This window comes from Marasmius oreades, chromosome 4, assembly GCF_018924745.1.
Source record: "Marasmius oreades isolate 03SP1 chromosome 4, whole genome shotgun sequence".
Lineage (NCBI taxonomy): Eukaryota > Fungi > Basidiomycota > Agaricomycetes > Agaricales > Marasmiaceae > Marasmius > Marasmius oreades.
In genome coordinates, this window is record NC_057326.1 from 3,887,912 (window position 1) to 3,902,237 (window position 14,326).

General features: G+C 48.1%; 5 protein-coding genes and 1 non-coding gene across 6 annotated transcripts; 3 read left to right on the forward strand and 3 right to left on the reverse strand.

The window, feature by feature from the left end:
* Positions 1-46: 46 nt before the first annotated feature.
* E1B28_008014 (uncharacterized protein) lies at positions 47-3,357 on the reverse strand. Its single transcript, XM_043152798.1, has 10 exons — positions 2,674-3,357; positions 2,001-2,616; positions 1,242-1,947; positions 1,121-1,178; positions 923-1,065; positions 774-869; positions 588-717; positions 471-520; positions 292-418; positions 47-232 (listed from the first exon to the last, which is right to left on the reverse strand). The coding sequence occupies exons 1-10, from the start codon at positions 3,274-3,276 to the stop codon at positions 65-67; spliced, it is 2,697 nt and encodes an 898-aa protein (XP_043010885.1). The 5' UTR covers positions 3,277-3,357; the 3' UTR covers positions 47-64.
* Positions 3,358-4,126: 769 nt separating this feature from the next.
* Positions 4,127-4,230, forward strand: E1B28_008015. The gene has a single exon. It is a non-coding gene; the product is annotated as a tRNA-Leu (tRNA).
* Positions 4,231-5,895: 1,665 nt separating this feature from the next.
* Positions 5,896-9,068, forward strand: E1B28_008016 (uncharacterized protein; the record flags this gene model as incomplete). The annotated part of the gene is made up of 6 exons (XM_043152799.1): positions 5,896-6,659; positions 7,008-7,131; positions 7,189-7,242; positions 7,377-7,532; positions 7,661-7,802; positions 7,921-9,068. The coding sequence occupies 6 exons, from the start codon at positions 5,896-5,898 to the stop codon at positions 9,066-9,068; spliced, it is 2,388 nt and encodes a 795-aa protein (XP_043010886.1).
* Positions 9,069-9,338: 270 nt separating this feature from the next.
* On the forward strand, positions 9,339-9,740 carry E1B28_008017 (uncharacterized protein; the record flags this gene model as incomplete). The annotated part of the gene is made up of 1 exon (XM_043152800.1): positions 9,339-9,740. One exon carries the CDS (start codon positions 9,339-9,341, stop codon positions 9,738-9,740), a length of 402 nt encoding a protein of 133 aa, XP_043010887.1.
* Positions 9,741-10,364: 624 nt separating this feature from the next.
* On the reverse strand, positions 10,365-11,639 carry E1B28_008018 (uncharacterized protein). Its single transcript, XM_043152801.1, has 6 exons — positions 11,489-11,639; positions 11,388-11,431; positions 11,292-11,331; positions 11,145-11,215; positions 10,814-11,084; positions 10,365-10,760 (listed from the first exon to the last, which is right to left on the reverse strand). Exons 1-6 carry the CDS (start codon positions 11,549-11,551, stop codon positions 10,677-10,679), a joined length of 573 nt encoding a protein of 190 aa, XP_043010888.1. The 5' UTR covers positions 11,552-11,639; the 3' UTR covers positions 10,365-10,676.
* Positions 11,640-12,990: 1,351 nt separating this feature from the next.
* E1B28_008019 (uncharacterized protein) lies at positions 12,991-14,316 on the reverse strand (the record flags this gene model as incomplete). The annotated part of the gene is made up of 5 exons (XM_043152802.1): positions 12,991-13,479; positions 13,534-13,645; positions 13,707-13,815; positions 13,877-13,899; positions 13,958-14,316. 5 exons carry the CDS (start codon positions 14,314-14,316, stop codon positions 12,991-12,993), a joined length of 1,092 nt encoding a protein of 363 aa, XP_043010889.1.
* Between the last annotated feature and the right edge of the window lie 10 nt (positions 14,317-14,326).

The following is a 14,326-nucleotide window of genomic DNA, read 5'->3' on the forward strand; positions in this document are numbered from 1 at the left end:
GACTATCAAAACCGATGAGTACGATAAACAAGAAATCAGTAGAATTGCGGATGCGTGTCTCTCGCTAGTAAAGACCCCAACGTTCTATTGTCTTAATCCCATCGTCAAATCCCCGTATCAAGTTTATTACACCGGTCGTGCTTATAAGATTGTGGGTTGGGACGTGACTTCCGTTTGACACGCTCATGGGGCCACTCCCATTTGGTGAACCCGACTTCACAACCTGAAATCCCTGTTGTATCAAGTTCATCAGACTGGTTTTGCTTGTAGAAGAAGTATCAGCTGGGTTACGTTTGACGAGTCCGTACCCAAGTTCGGCCCAGTAGGAGAATTTGAGTATGCTGTAAGCGTGAACGTACCAACCCTGCTCGAGCTATAACTCATTATAGAGGGATTATCCGACGTCCATTTGTGTAGTCTGAGATTCATATATTAATTCAAATCCCGAGGGAAAAGAGAAAAGACGTAACTGTTCCCGAATTTCGTCTTTCCTTATCAAAAAATGTGCAGCAATGACTTCCTGTAAAATTCATGTCACCTATTATTAGCAACGTCCCCATTCAAAAACGAAGAGAGTCAGCTCTTACCGCCCACAAGCCATCCTTATGCTCATCCTTAAGCCAATCAACAATAGCCCAACGTGATGTTTGGGCTTCAACGTTCCTATTGTAGCTGATGCTCGCCGGCTTCTTCAGGTCGACGGATCCATATCCAGGCCTGAGAATAGGGTTAATACCAGAGACGAAGAGCGAGTCAAGAAAACGACACTCAACTCGTTAAAATAAGGGCCCTCTACGAAGATCATACTCTGGATACTCACCAAGACCTGAAGTAGGGTCGATTTCCCGGGTTTCCACTGTTCGTCAACACTATACGTTCAGTTGGTACAAGGGCTAAAAGAAAAATAGCAAGGTGGGCGTACCTTCCAGACCAAGTACCGAGCAAGGAAAGGCAGACTTTGCCGTTATTGTATAGGTTCGGGTTGAATCGAACAGAACCTCCTCCTGTTGTCCTTAGTGTGACGAGAGGAGACGTGTTCGGGTAAGTCATTGGGAGGAAGATGTCCTGGAAGGAGATTTAAACCAAGGAAAGAGCTGTGACTGGGGGGGTCGAAACGCACGAATTCAAACAATCCTCCAGCGTACGGCGTCGAGGTAGGACCTGCAATCATGACTTTTCTAAAGAGGAGAGAGAATGTAACAATCGAACATGCGAACGAATAAGAGGTCAAACGAACGAACATTGCATCATTCCTAGTCTCGTCCACACGCACGAATATACCTTCAGGTAAACTCGTCGCCATCGTCGCCAGCTCCTTGATGAGGTGGAAACGGTCCTTGGGTACCCTTGTCGCCGTCTGACTCTCAGATAACTGAGCAGCATACGAATAGATATTCTGTAGCCGTCCATCACCACCAGCGAAAGCAGCCAGCTCCACATGTTTGAAACCCAGCTTCTCGCAAGTAAACCTATATTCCTCTTCCACAGCATGTCGAGGATCAGCATGCTTCCCTTTCCCTTTCCCCATCCCGTTCCCCCCTTCATCTGGAGAGATCCCAAGTACACCCATCGCGCGTACTATATCGTCTCGTACAGCGATAATATCACCGCAAAGCGAAGCAGCTGATATCGTATCTTCTTCGCTGGCGTCACCATTACCATTTTCCAGCAGCTGTGCTTGCGAAGCGCTAGCCAGGAAGCTTTCACATTGCTTCGTGAGCTTCCGTAAATAGTCAAACAGAGGGGGAGCCATTTCGATGTTTCCCTCGCTGTCGCGTTTCCAGACAAGTTCCTCCTCGCGCCACATCAACTTTGTTATCCCGTGGGGTTTCTTTTGTTCCCGACGGGGTTTAACGAGGACTTGTACCGTCAGCTCGCATTCAGAAAGTCGTCGGAGAAGGGCGAGCATGGCGTAATAAACGTCTTTGCGCTTGATCCAATCTGAAACTATTGAAACCATCAGTTTTTTGAACGGAAACGCTAATTAGTGATGTTCATACCAGAGTCATTCCTCAGTAAACTGACCAAGTACTCCGGAACGCATGACAGTGCAATCAGATTCCCTATAGACGAATGGGGAAGCATGTCATAGATCTCTGCATCGTCTGCGTACTGTCGCGGGAGAAGATCAATGAGAATATGGAACGCTCGTGAAACGATCTCATCCCAATGTTCTGAAAGCCTTTCTGATTCTGAACGCTTGGTGGCGGTCGATTGTGCCCCTTGCTGTCGCTGCGAATTATATCCCCCTCCGTAACCTCCAGAGCTATATCCAGTCCCTCCGGGACCCACACTATCTTGACTTGACTTCGTCGCTCGAGAAGCTGCCTCCTGGACACGAGTAGCTGACATCTCCTGTTCCCCAAGGTACTTCCAATCAAAGCCACCCAGTAGCTCGAATATAGCTATAGCGCGACCTTCGGCACAGCATGAATGAACCGTGCATGCTGTTTTGGTGGTAGATTTACTTTTCTTGGTAGGCTTTCCTTTACAAGAGACGGTACAGCTGACGGTTTGGAAACAACCTCGACAGTGATTTGTTTTGCATGCGGTGCAGGGAGCGTGTAAAAGAAATGATAGTGTAGGCGGAATTGGACCGTCTCCTTTCAATACAACCTAAATGAATGACGGGGTTAGATAAGATGGATGATATCTTTTGAAGGATTGACATACATAGCTGCGAGGCGACGGAACCGTGGCTCCACATTTCGAGCATGGGCGTTCTGACGTGAAGAGAGGATCAAGGTCATCTCCAGGGCATTCTCGGTCGTCTTTGCCGGTGTCACTGTGGACTGCTCGTTTCTCGACACTAAAAGGTGTATCTCTTTCGAGCTCGTTCGATATCGAATGGCTTTCTTCCGAATCGTCCTCCCGAATGACGATCCCGTCTTCTTCCTCCCATTCCGCAGCTAACCTTCTAGCAAGAGCCTCATCGCTCTCCTCACAAGCAGTTCCAAGTTCATTGCCGCTGGCATGTGAGTTGGATGTTCCAGCCTCCTCCAGCACTTGGAGTTCTCTCGCTAGCTTTTCACTTTCGTCTTGAGCAGCAAACTGAGCTAGTATATCTCTTATCTCCTCATCAACTTCCTCTTCTTCATCGAAAGCTCTGGCAGAGACGTCCTGCATCGTGAGGTCTATTATTCCGGAACGGTCTTTGTACGTGTACTCGTTTGAGTCGTTCGTTAAGTCGATAACCTCATCTGTTCGTCTTCGCTTAGAAAGGGGCTGGATAACTTGATGTGGCTCCAGATCTTGTTCGTGTTTTGCAGCAGGCATCGTGGAGGCTTTGGGAAGAGTTTGTTTTTGTTATTGAAAAGGGGAAAGGGGGTGTTGCAAGGCAGTGCAACCTTGAATGAAAGAGACGCGTTGCTTGGATCGCGTTGAGTGTGCGTACCACGTGTTTGTGTGAACCAAGTACTGACAGTATCCCACAGTTCGGACCTTACCTCCTCCTACAGTCTGCTCATACATGCGAAACCTTTGTTGAGTGTACTCACCTCTCTACATAAACAGACCACTGGTCGTGCGACTACCTCCACAGCATATGTCGCGAGATCGTCAAAATCGCCTTCGTACGGCGGCGACACTCCTACATTTGGACACAGAACTAGATGGGAATTCCAAAAAATGGCCTGGTCTGCCCTTGCCAAATCGTTTGATGACTGCACTGACGAGCGCAGGAATGAGCTCTTACCAGTTTGGTATGGTAAGGCGTCGCGTATGGTCTGAGGGCAAGTTTGCTAGTTTTCTTATAATCTCCCCCATTCACAGTCCTAGTTGCCAAGACACGGGCACAAATCTATCGCAGGGCTCGTCTGCCTCGTCTGTTGATTTACGTGACCCAGACACATAATATGTCCTTACACCCAGCGGCTCATTAACATTATTGAGTCCTATTTAGGTGCGAGAAATTAACTTGAGGATTCTCGAATGGAGGGTATACCTGGTATCCGAATACGACGTGGGTGTGATAAGATGGTGCACCTGAATCCCCTTCGGGGGTTTACTCAAAGTCAAGAGCCTCGTCAGCTGGGGTCCGGAGTAGAGGATACTGGAACTTCAATACATGGTAGAAGTGCAGGATTGGGCAGCTGGTCTATACGAAACTTTTGCATCTGGTTGCTATGGCGAGATGGCCGAGCGGTCTAAGGCGCCAGACTAAGGATCAGGACATCTGATGTTCAATCAATCTGGTCTTTCGGGGCGTGGGTTCGAATCCCACTCTCGTCAGTGAAGTATACCTTTTTTTGAATACTTTTATCTTAGTGGTACGCGTCTTGTTAGGGACTGGAGACATGACTAGGAGTGAACCAGGTGTTCCCTAGGTAGCGTGATCAGGGGGAATAAGGGTGTAACCCTTACACGTCTGCGCTCACTTGACATCAGTCGTATTTTTTTTCTTGATTTGTGGTATGGTGCGAGTCAAAGAAATCTTCAGAAGGGGATCAAACAGTTTCCGAAGATCTCCCGTTGGATTCTCAGGCTTTGTTGTCCTTCGACTTGGCTTTCGTGCCGTCTCGATTCATCCCCAATCCTGCATGTACGAGGTCCGTAATTCCAATTGAACTCAAAGTCACATTCACAATGATGGTCCGGGGTTGAACGTTGAATGAGCGGATCATGACTACGAGTGGCTGAGGTGGCACTTGCACGACCGTTCGAACCTGAAGGACGGCGTTCGGAATGATTGATGTGTGTATCCTGTCAGTCAAGGAAAAGAATCCTCTTGAGTAGAAGTAAAAGCGCGCAGTTTTTGGAGCTTGCATCGTAACAAGATCCCGTTTCTGTGTCCTCGGAGGTGCTGGGATCCGATTCCAAGGCGGAGGCGCTCAACTTGCGGGTTGCTGACGATATGAAGATGAAAAACAAATTAACAGCTATCACTGATGAGTAAATAAGTAGTTATTTTTGAGTGGCAGGCCACACTTCTACCGTGACTTGCATTGTCGCTGCGGTTGACCTTACAGGCTGCTTGCAGATCCTCAGTCGAGGAGAGCATTTCGATGGCCTGCCAAATTTGCGTCGCTCAGACTGTCTCAGTGTCTGGGATTCCTCCCGAGTATGCCGATGGCATCCGACACTGTACTCCATTCCCCACCTAGACGTTGGGCGTCGGCGTTTACATTTGGCCTAGTCGGGAAAGAAAATCCCGGCGTTGGTTGCAGGCTCGGGAAGGAGGGCGGGAAGACAATCGAGCCTTATTTTGATGACTGAATTAAAGGTGGGGGACTGTAAATTCAATTTTCTGACCCGATAGTTTCAATTGTGGCATGAATGATTTCCCTCGGTACTTCGATGTCCACATGAATACACTTTTCTCGCCGTACGGGAAGAACGTTCCAACGGTTCCAAGTCAGAAAACTGGAGTTGGCTCACGGGGAGAAATATGAACCCGGGAGATCTTCTCGGTCAAAAATAGTATAGAGTCACCAGAGATGGTTATCGTAGAGGTCATGAGAAAGACTTTGCACACGATAAAACGTGGTACGTGTGCTGAGTCGGCTACGAGTCATTACTATCAGTGCTGTGTGAATTGAGTTACTACAGCTGTTACTCACCATTATGGAAGATACGTGGGAGTTATCGTCAAAAAAAGAACAACCTAGAAATGTCAAAATGAATTAAGCGGGAACGACAAATGTCCTGTCGAATAGAGTGAGGCCGAGAGGGGAGGCCAGCTGGCGGTCCCTGAGCGCGCTAGGACCGACCACGTGGTCTATGTCTGCGTGGGAAACTCTTCTACCAAAATGGGAAACTCTTGATCGGATACCGAGCAAGGATTTCTCGCCCTGTCGAGCGCCTGTCTCCCTTTCGTCCTCATCGCCGTCCTCGTCGACAGAATTGTTTGCCGTCGTCACCACTCTTAACGACAAAACCTCTCTTTATGCCTTTTAAATGTCAATAATGGATAGCTCTTCCGGATACGATTCGCAAGCGCAATGGTTTCCTCCAGGCTCTGGGGAAGGAAATACCTCTACCCCGTCTTCGTTGGGTCTGAACATCTCGTCGTTGAGCGTGTCGCCGACGCATGGGTACCACGCTCACCCGCAGCATCATCATACTCACGGCCATCATCCTCACCACCAGCAACGTGTACAACAACAACAACAACAACAACAATATCCAAACAGACCATTTCCGCTGCGGATCACGACGTCCGCCTCGTCGTCCTCGATGAACTCTTCGGGGTCTGGCAGCAATTCAGCCCCTCCGTCGAGGAAACGAAGCTTCACGAGTAACCCATCATCAGCTAGCGCCGGTCCTAGTTCGGCTGTTTTGCCCTCTGCATCGACACCAGGACCTAATACTGGAGATAGCGACCCTAATGACCCACCGGATAGCACTCCGACTTACAATACCGTAGATGGCGATATAGACATGGACAACGACTTTTCTTCGATGCCTCCCTCGTCAGCAGTCTCTACGACGACGTCTGCCACGTTTTTGGGCACCCCAAGCGGAGGTGCCAGCCCGATTGATGGAAACAACAGCGGGAGCGGAGGCGATGATGACGGTAATAATGGTCTCTTTGCAGGTGGTGGGAACGGTGGGAACGGTAGCATGAGAGAAGCTCCAGGGATTCTGGGAGGGGTTGGCGGTATAATGGGTATGTTGGGGAAGCCCATGCCCACTAATAACTTTGTAACGAAGTTATACCAGTGAGTTGTCATTCTTTTTTTACGAAAGATGCTTCTTCTCTATCATTCTCTGTGTTTCTTCACGCTGTGACATCGTTCTTTTTTCGTCGCCCTTCTTGATCGTGTACGATTTGATAATTCTACCACGTTTTTTTTGTTCACTTTCCCCTACATGCTGCGCCTGCCATGTTCTCCACGTCTTTTTGTCTTCGTGACCTCTTCCTATTTGAACTTCTATCACCGGACGCACGCATTTACTAGCACCCTTAACGTGTTGCTAATCTATTCTTCAATCCCGTTATGTAAAACATTAGTTTCTCCTTCATTCGTATCCCTGTTGTTCCTGTTCTGACATTAGACCATCTACAGAATGATCAATGACCCGAAAAGCGCTCACTTCATCACCTGGACGGAACTAGGTACCTCCTTCGTGGTCTCAAACGTCGGAGAGTTCAGTCGAAGTATCCTGGGTAGCCACTTCAAGCATAACAATGTCAGTCGTAATCCTTACAGTTTTGATTCCCATTTCTGACGCGTTGTGCCTCAATAGTTCTCAAGCTTCGTTAGACAATTAAACATGTACGGATTTCATAAGATAAACAGGGTATGCGTTCATTTTCATCCTCCATCATCTATCCCGATGGTATCGGTGAATACCGTACCACGCCTATCTAGTTCATTTTTCGAACCCTCTTCTCCCGCTTGTGACACCTAAAGCTCACTAAATCATTCATGTAGACACCGCGCGCTCAGCGCACCTCGACAGATGCTCAAACATGGGAGTTTTCTCATCACAAGTTTCTTCGTGGTCGACCAGACCTATTAGACGAAATTAAGAGAAAGGCCTTAGAACCTGATCCCGGAGTGAAGCAGAGAGTCGAATTACCTGGAGAGGTAAGATTCTATCTTCGGTTTTCGCCATGTCCTAGGAATGCCTCGTTACTAGCCTTCCGTCTTCTCTTCACCACTCCATCAATATTCGAATCCTCGTCATTCTAACAATCTAATCATGGTCCTTCTAGGTTGCTGCTCAACTTAACTCCATGCGGGAAGACAATCGTCGAATGTGGGATCAGCTCGCCGCTGAAAGGCGAAAGGTTGATCGCTTGGTTGGCGTAGTCAATAGGCTGTGGGATTTGGTTGGGAAGGGATTTCATGGGAGCAGTGAGTTATTCCATTCAAGTTTCTGTTCAACCTGTTCTCTGGCTTGTTGCCTTCATCTTGTAACCCCTATCGAATGTTCTTCTCGCGAGAACGCCAGACTGATTGATCTCTCTCCCAGTACCCCCATTCCCTATAGCGGATCTCCTCGACACGTCCCCTCTTTCGGGTCCTTCCTCCACCTCAACGGTCTCTTCGTCGGCTTCTTCTAGTACCACTGCGAATGCCAGCTCCACCACCGTGAATGGCGTTACCAGCAATACCAATACCTCCGATCCCTCTGACAACCCCAATATATATATCACTTCACCCACAGCGACCTCAGCACGCTTTGGCGCTGCTGGTGGTCCTCCAGGCGGCCACAATCCTTTCGGAATCAACATGAGCCCTGGATCGTCGCCCACAGCCATGGAATTCCCGCCGCACATCCATGGACATGGACATATACCCAGTCATCAACAATTCCACCAACATCAACATCAACATCATCCTCACCAACACCATCAGCCTCACCATTTGAGCAGGCAACATAGCTTCCCTCTTAACAGTTACGGCTCAAGGAGTGGAAGCCCTCACCCGAATAACGATCAGACTGATGGTGTAGGAGGCGGCGGCGGCGGCGGAGGTGGATCGAATGTGAATGACATATTTGAAGACGGCTCGCTGTCATCTTCGTCTTCTGTCATGTCTCCGACAGCAGGAACGGGCGATGGAGATGGTCCTGGGGACGGACCAGGTGGACAGACGATTACGGGAAGAGGATCGACCAAGAGGCAACGGATGAGCACGAGCGTGGATGACCTGCCCTCATATGCTCACTCGCCGCATCATGCCCATATGGGGGTGGCTGTTGGTGTGAATGTCGGTGTTGGAGGTGTGGTTGGAAGTCCCTACCAGCAACAGAGCCCGTTACAGTCTCCGCAACAGATTCCGAACAATCAACCGTTCCTTAGCCCGCCTGATAAGAAGTTCTCCACTCGTGCGCGAAGTGACTCTGCGCCGTTGGGCTATGGTGGTATGGGAATGGGTGGCGGTGGTGGAGCCTTGTCTCCGTGGGGCGGCGCTGGTGGGAATGGTGTTCATGGCAGACCAAGGAGTGGAAGTGGTCTGTTACATCTTGGTCAGAGAGGAATGATGGTCGGACTCTCGTCGAGGGGCGCGGGTGGTGCGGGTGGAGGGATGGGAGGTAATAACGGCGGGCAAGGAATGGGAATGGGCATTGGTTCTGTACCCAACAACGCAGCACCTGGTGGACAGGCAAGCAGATAAAAGAGGCATATTGCCCTCGATGCGATAGCGAAAATCAGATGGAGGATAGCCTTTGTGGATGGGATCGTGGTCATTTGAGGCCGTGATTCCGGTCACGAAGGTTATATATGATGTAGGTTGGGAACCTAATCCCCAAATGAATTCGCATGCTCGAGTTCGCATCCGTTGCCTCTTCATTCATCTTTTCCATTTTCCACATTCCATACGACACACGATCCCTCGCATCTTTCTCGTAACATTCCCTCCTATCATGTACCCTCACGATTGACCATGAGTTCATTAACATCATCGTCATCGTCATGGTCTCATATACCTTCTCCCTCTTTTACTCATGTCCTTTCTTCCTTCGTCGTTTCCCAAGGTTGTTCTGATCAGCGCGGACCTTTTTTTCTGTGTGTTGCTGTCATTCCCTTGTCGGTTTCTTCTTCTTTTTCTCGCGATATACCATCGCCGCCAGTTTTGTCATCGTTCCGTTCACGCTTTCCTTGCTCAGATCTTTTTCCATCCTGCTTTCGACTTGTCTTTCATCCGGTTTATTCCCTAGAACATTCCATTTCGGAGACAGTTCTGACCCGGTTCCCCCAAGCTTCGACGTTCATCCTTTCGCTGCTCGGGGTTTCCTGCCCGTTTCTGAGAGAATTCCATCCATTCATTTGTGACTCAGGATTGTAGTCTTCTTCCGCTCGCGCTTTTTGGGACACTTCTTCTTTCTATTCTTGTCATATTCCCTCTTTTCTTCTAGATCATGTACCGGGAACATCTCCCAGAAAAAGCTACTCCACTCATTTCCAACGTATCATCTTCGAACTGTTATTTATCCGTCGACCCTTTATTTATCCATCGTTGTTAGCTTCTCGCCACTGGATCGGAAACTTACGCACACAAACCTCGTTCGCCTCACCTCCATCGGACGTATCCCCCACTCTTCTTCCCCTCCCAGTTATACCGCAAAAAACCTTCTTTTTTCTTCCCATGTTGTTTTCTAGTCGTTTGATGTACATCTGCTCGAAAAAACCTTCTAAACTCATTTTTTGGCTTCCCATCTCCTTATTTTCACTTGTCTTTCCCTTGTAACCGATTATTCCACCTACATAGATAGAGTGTAAAATCAAAAGATTACCCCAATACCATGTTTTCTTTTCACGGAACAAAAACGAGTTAGGGACCGAATAAAATCTGACGGGGTATGCGATGTTTGATTACGGTTTAAGATCTTTGGGAGGCTACATCATGCATCATGATTTTGATGGAGGAAGCTTCGAGCCTCGAGGTAACTTGCGCCACAACGTCGTTCTGGACGGAACTGTTAATCAGGTGGAGATTTGATGATAGATATTACATGGCGGTACACTACTAAGGCAGGGGAAAAATAGAAGAGATGATCTTTAGAACAGGTGCGAATAACGGCGAGAATATTCAATAAAATGTGGGCTTGAGAAATTTGAGGCACCCAACAAGGCGCCTCGTGTAAAGAGAGAAAAGCCTCAGACAAAATTAGATATCCGCAGGCTTCAGAAGAACCAAAAAAAACAGAAAGAAGGCTTTGAACGGGAATAGGTGGGAGAACATGCGATCTGCTGCCCTCATCGAGATGAGGACGAACTGCGGCTATCGCTCGTGAGGGTTGATTATTTCGGTTATGAAAGCCATATTACTACCTCTTCTCGCTTCTTCTTCTGTATCAGCATCGTCCTAACCGAGATAGGTGAGCGTTCGTGTGAAAAACTAAAAGAAATGATACGGACTTCAGTAATTCTTCTCCGTTTCCGCTTTCCGTTGGTAGTTCCGTTGGTATAATTCGCCTGTGGTAGTGGTGGTGGCGCTGTATGAGATCCTAGAGGGTGCTGAACGAACAAACTGGGTTCGCTATTTCTATGAGGTGTTTGATCCCTCGTTGACGACAACGAACGACGACGAGCGGCGTATTCTTCACGAGTTGGCTGAGCTGGTGGTGGTTCGTCGATCCTCAGGACAGGTGAAGCATGGGCCATTTCAATGAAGGCATCCAGGAGCATACTTTCGAGCGTAAAGTCGTTAGGTAACGCCACGAAACCAGAAGAAAAAACTGCCACGCACTCAATCTCCTCCTGTAAGCCTTTCATTCTCCCTGTAGCGACTTCCAGTTCCTTCTGCCTCAGTTGTTGCGCCTTCATAATTAAAAGAGAGGTAGACAGAGGAAATTTGGTCAAAATGAGGAGAAAACGAAAGTAACGACAGGCTCACCTGTGTAACGAGCTCATACTTCTCTCGTAAAGCTTGAAATCTGGCTGCGTCAACTGGGCTCGAAAGAACCATCAAAGGCTTAAATTCAAAACTGACTTCTCTTTATATCGCGTCCCCGAACCAGTGCCAACGCTACGATTCTAAGAAGAAAAAACGTAAGGGAGCCGGTGGCGTGTTGTCGAGGTTTTATGACTCGCCTTCTCCTTATCTTTCGATTTAGAAGGTCTGCTTCCGACCTGAGAAACGCCGCTGTGATCCATTAATGAAAGCTTGACACCTTGAGTTATAGGTGAGGCAAGGCCGATCCTCGAGATGTTGTTCAAGACATCAAGGAAGCTGTCAAGCTGCGTCGAACGGGCAATACCTCGGAATGGTATGTTATTCCCACGGTTTCGGCCATCTTCGGGTGTTTCGGGCTTCCAGCCTCCTTAAGCTCAAACTTCTCAAACTTGTGTCACTGACTTGGACTCTCACACCCACCAATTGGTGCGTTATGACTTTGACTTGAGGTGAATTGCGCTTTGTCTTTGATTCGTCCGGTGACAATTGGTTTTCGTTGGGTTTTCGTCGGAGTAGTCACGAACTCGATTTCGTGGGCGCTGATCTGAGGCTCGCCTTGCGCATCTCAAATCAAATGCTACTGAATACCTCTGACGAGTCAGAATGGCACCTGGTAAGTATGAGATAATTGTTTCCGGTGAGTCCCAGAGTCATTTCTGAGACTCTTCAGAACAAGTTGCTTTAATTGCCATGAGATAGATGAGTTCACCTTGAGTCAACCTTGAGTTCAGTCCCAGTTAGATCGCCGTGAGCCTGTGTTTTACTCTCAGCAATAGATTTCTATTTCTTTTGTAGAGTGCTTGAGATTCAAACTGTGGTCTAAACTAATTCTGTAAAGGAAGGAAAACACTCAGTCAATCCAAATCTCCAGGGATTACTGTCAACTCGTACCTGTAGGATTCTAGCCCAGTTATGAAAGCACAACCTCTTGGTTTGTGAAAAAGTAGAAGCTTGTACTTTCGTGTCATGGCGTGCGAAAAATATCACGAACATAGCACGTGATTATGTAGTAAAGGTATCCCGCACCCACATTAGCCCATAACTTCCTGGATTTGCCTGCATCAGTCTGGATCTGTTGGCTTCGTCGATTTCACTAAAGTGGTAAAGAAAGAGTTTTTGCATGTGTTATCGTCTCGATATCTGACCACTTCCATCCAGGCCGTTTTTGGCTTTTACTTTTTCGTTACATCGAACCGTCGCAAGAGTCAAGACTGAGGCTGTTTGAGTATGGGCGCCATATATATGCCAGAATGATGTAAAACTGCAAAAATGTCCTACAAGGTAAAGTCCTCAGTTGGAAAAGTCAACGAGAGATCGCCGAAGAACTTTGAGGGATAGCCTTTCGCTTGAATACCTTCGTCCGTCTTGGATTTCTGATTAAAAGGACCTGATTTCTTATTTTTATTCAGATCTATCTCAAATCTGTCGGAAGAAAAGGGGATTCTGTATCTGAAGAGCCGGGAATAAAACGCGTTTTCTCTCAAAATCGTCCTAAAGTTCACGAAATCGGTCATGCACGACGCAGCGAACGGAGAAAATTTATCCTAGACGGGCCATCTGTACAAGTCGTGAATATCGTGCACTCAATTCCGGATGTGTTACTATTGCCCACTTAGATTGCTAAAGGTGCTCATCAACGTCAACAAGGACTGAAGATGAATGCCTTGCTCTTTACATCTGCAAAAGACCACATAGCCTTCTTCTTCCACCCTTTCTCCTTCCAATCGTTCAAAGTCGCCGGGTACAAATCAATTATTCCCTCTAATGTCAAATCATGCGCAGTGACCAAGAATACATCCGTATGTGCATCGAGCACGCTTAGAGTTCTCTGTGACTCGATTGCCTGTTCTCGATCATGGTACGCCGACGGTGGAGGGGGGATAGTCAGAAGCGGAGTAGTGCGCTTGCTCAAGTCAAATTCGTTCGTGCCAGGATGGAGAGGTGAGGGAAAGTATTCAGTGGAGACGGATTTTCTGGCAGATAAGAGGATATCATCAGGGCAGGGATACGACCTGTGGATGTGTTCATTGGGACGAATCTGGCCCTGGTGATGGCAGGTATCTCCCCCGAAAAGGATGAAGGAGTCTGGTTTGACCCGTGCGAGGGCGACGATATGGCCTGGGCAGTGCTGAGAAGGGTGTTATTTTGGGCTATCGACACGGTGAGGTGAGTGCTAGCATACCCCAGGCATGTCGATGATATACAAACTACCATCTTTGAAGAAATCGATAGCGGAATGCCCAGCAACTTTGAGAGAAGAGTCAGTGAAGGACAATTCCTCTACTTGACGTCCCCTGTCTCTCGGTGAGTCGGTCTTCCGATGTCAACACTAAGTACATAAACGAGGAAACTCACGCGAAATCACTGTCGAGAAGAACAGCATCCGGGACAGTGGGATATCCTCTACGGTCACTTCCAGGACCAATCACGAGTTTCGTGGAGGAAGGCCATTTAGACATGTCACCTGTGCAACGAAAAACGTGATCGAGGATTATATTTCCTTCTCGAATCGCAACATGGCATACCCGTATGGTCGAGGTGAGTGTGACTGGTTTCATGATCGATAGTCAGTCGTACTCATCATTGATACGAACAGCAAGACTTACCTCCAAATGACGGCTTGAATCGAATCCAGGTCCACCCCTCCATCCTGAAGCTGTTCCACAATATCCCGTTCCACGTGGAGTTCATAGCCAGGAATAGACAAAACCGCTGCATGGAGTTGAGGCGCGAATCCATCTTTATCCTTTCGAGGACCAAGGTCGAACATCACCCGTCTCTGGCTCTCGTTATGCTCGATCAAAAAAGCGTATGCAGGAACATGATCTAAGAGGACTCGACCAGGAAGAACAGGCTCCGAGAACAAAGCAAGCGGTGCTTTGGAAGCGCTTGTCAGAACATTGAAGGCTCTGACCGTAAGTGTGGAGGATGATTGAGGAACATTGATATCTGCTGGAGACAACATGGCAGATACG

Excerpts from the sequence above, each read along its gene's own strand:
- E1B28_008014 (XM_043152798.1), bottom strand. The coding sequence starts at position 3,276 with ATGCCTGCTGCAAAACACGAACAAGATCTGGAGCCACATCAAGTTATC. Across the intron at positions 1,066-1,120 it reads CTGGAGGATTGTTTGAATTC|GACATCTTCCTCCCAATGAC; the intron begins GTGCGTTTCGAC and ends ATCTCCTTCCAG. Across the intron at positions 718-773 it reads GAGGGCCCTTATTTTAACGA|GCCTGGATATGGATCCGTCG; the intron begins GTTGAGTGTCGT and ends CCCTATTCTCAG.
- E1B28_008018 (XM_043152801.1), bottom strand. The coding sequence starts at position 11,551 with ATGGATCACAGCGGCGTTTCTCAGGTCGGAAGCAGACCTTCTAAATCG. Across the intron at positions 11,216-11,291 it reads AGTATGAGCTCGTTACACAG|GCGCAACAACTGAGGCAGAA; the intron begins GTGAGCCTGTCG and ends TTAATTATGAAG. Across the intron at positions 11,085-11,144 it reads GGCTTACAGGAGGAGATTGA|TATGCTCCTGGATGCCTTCA; the intron begins GTGCGTGGCAGT and ends TACGCTCGAAAG.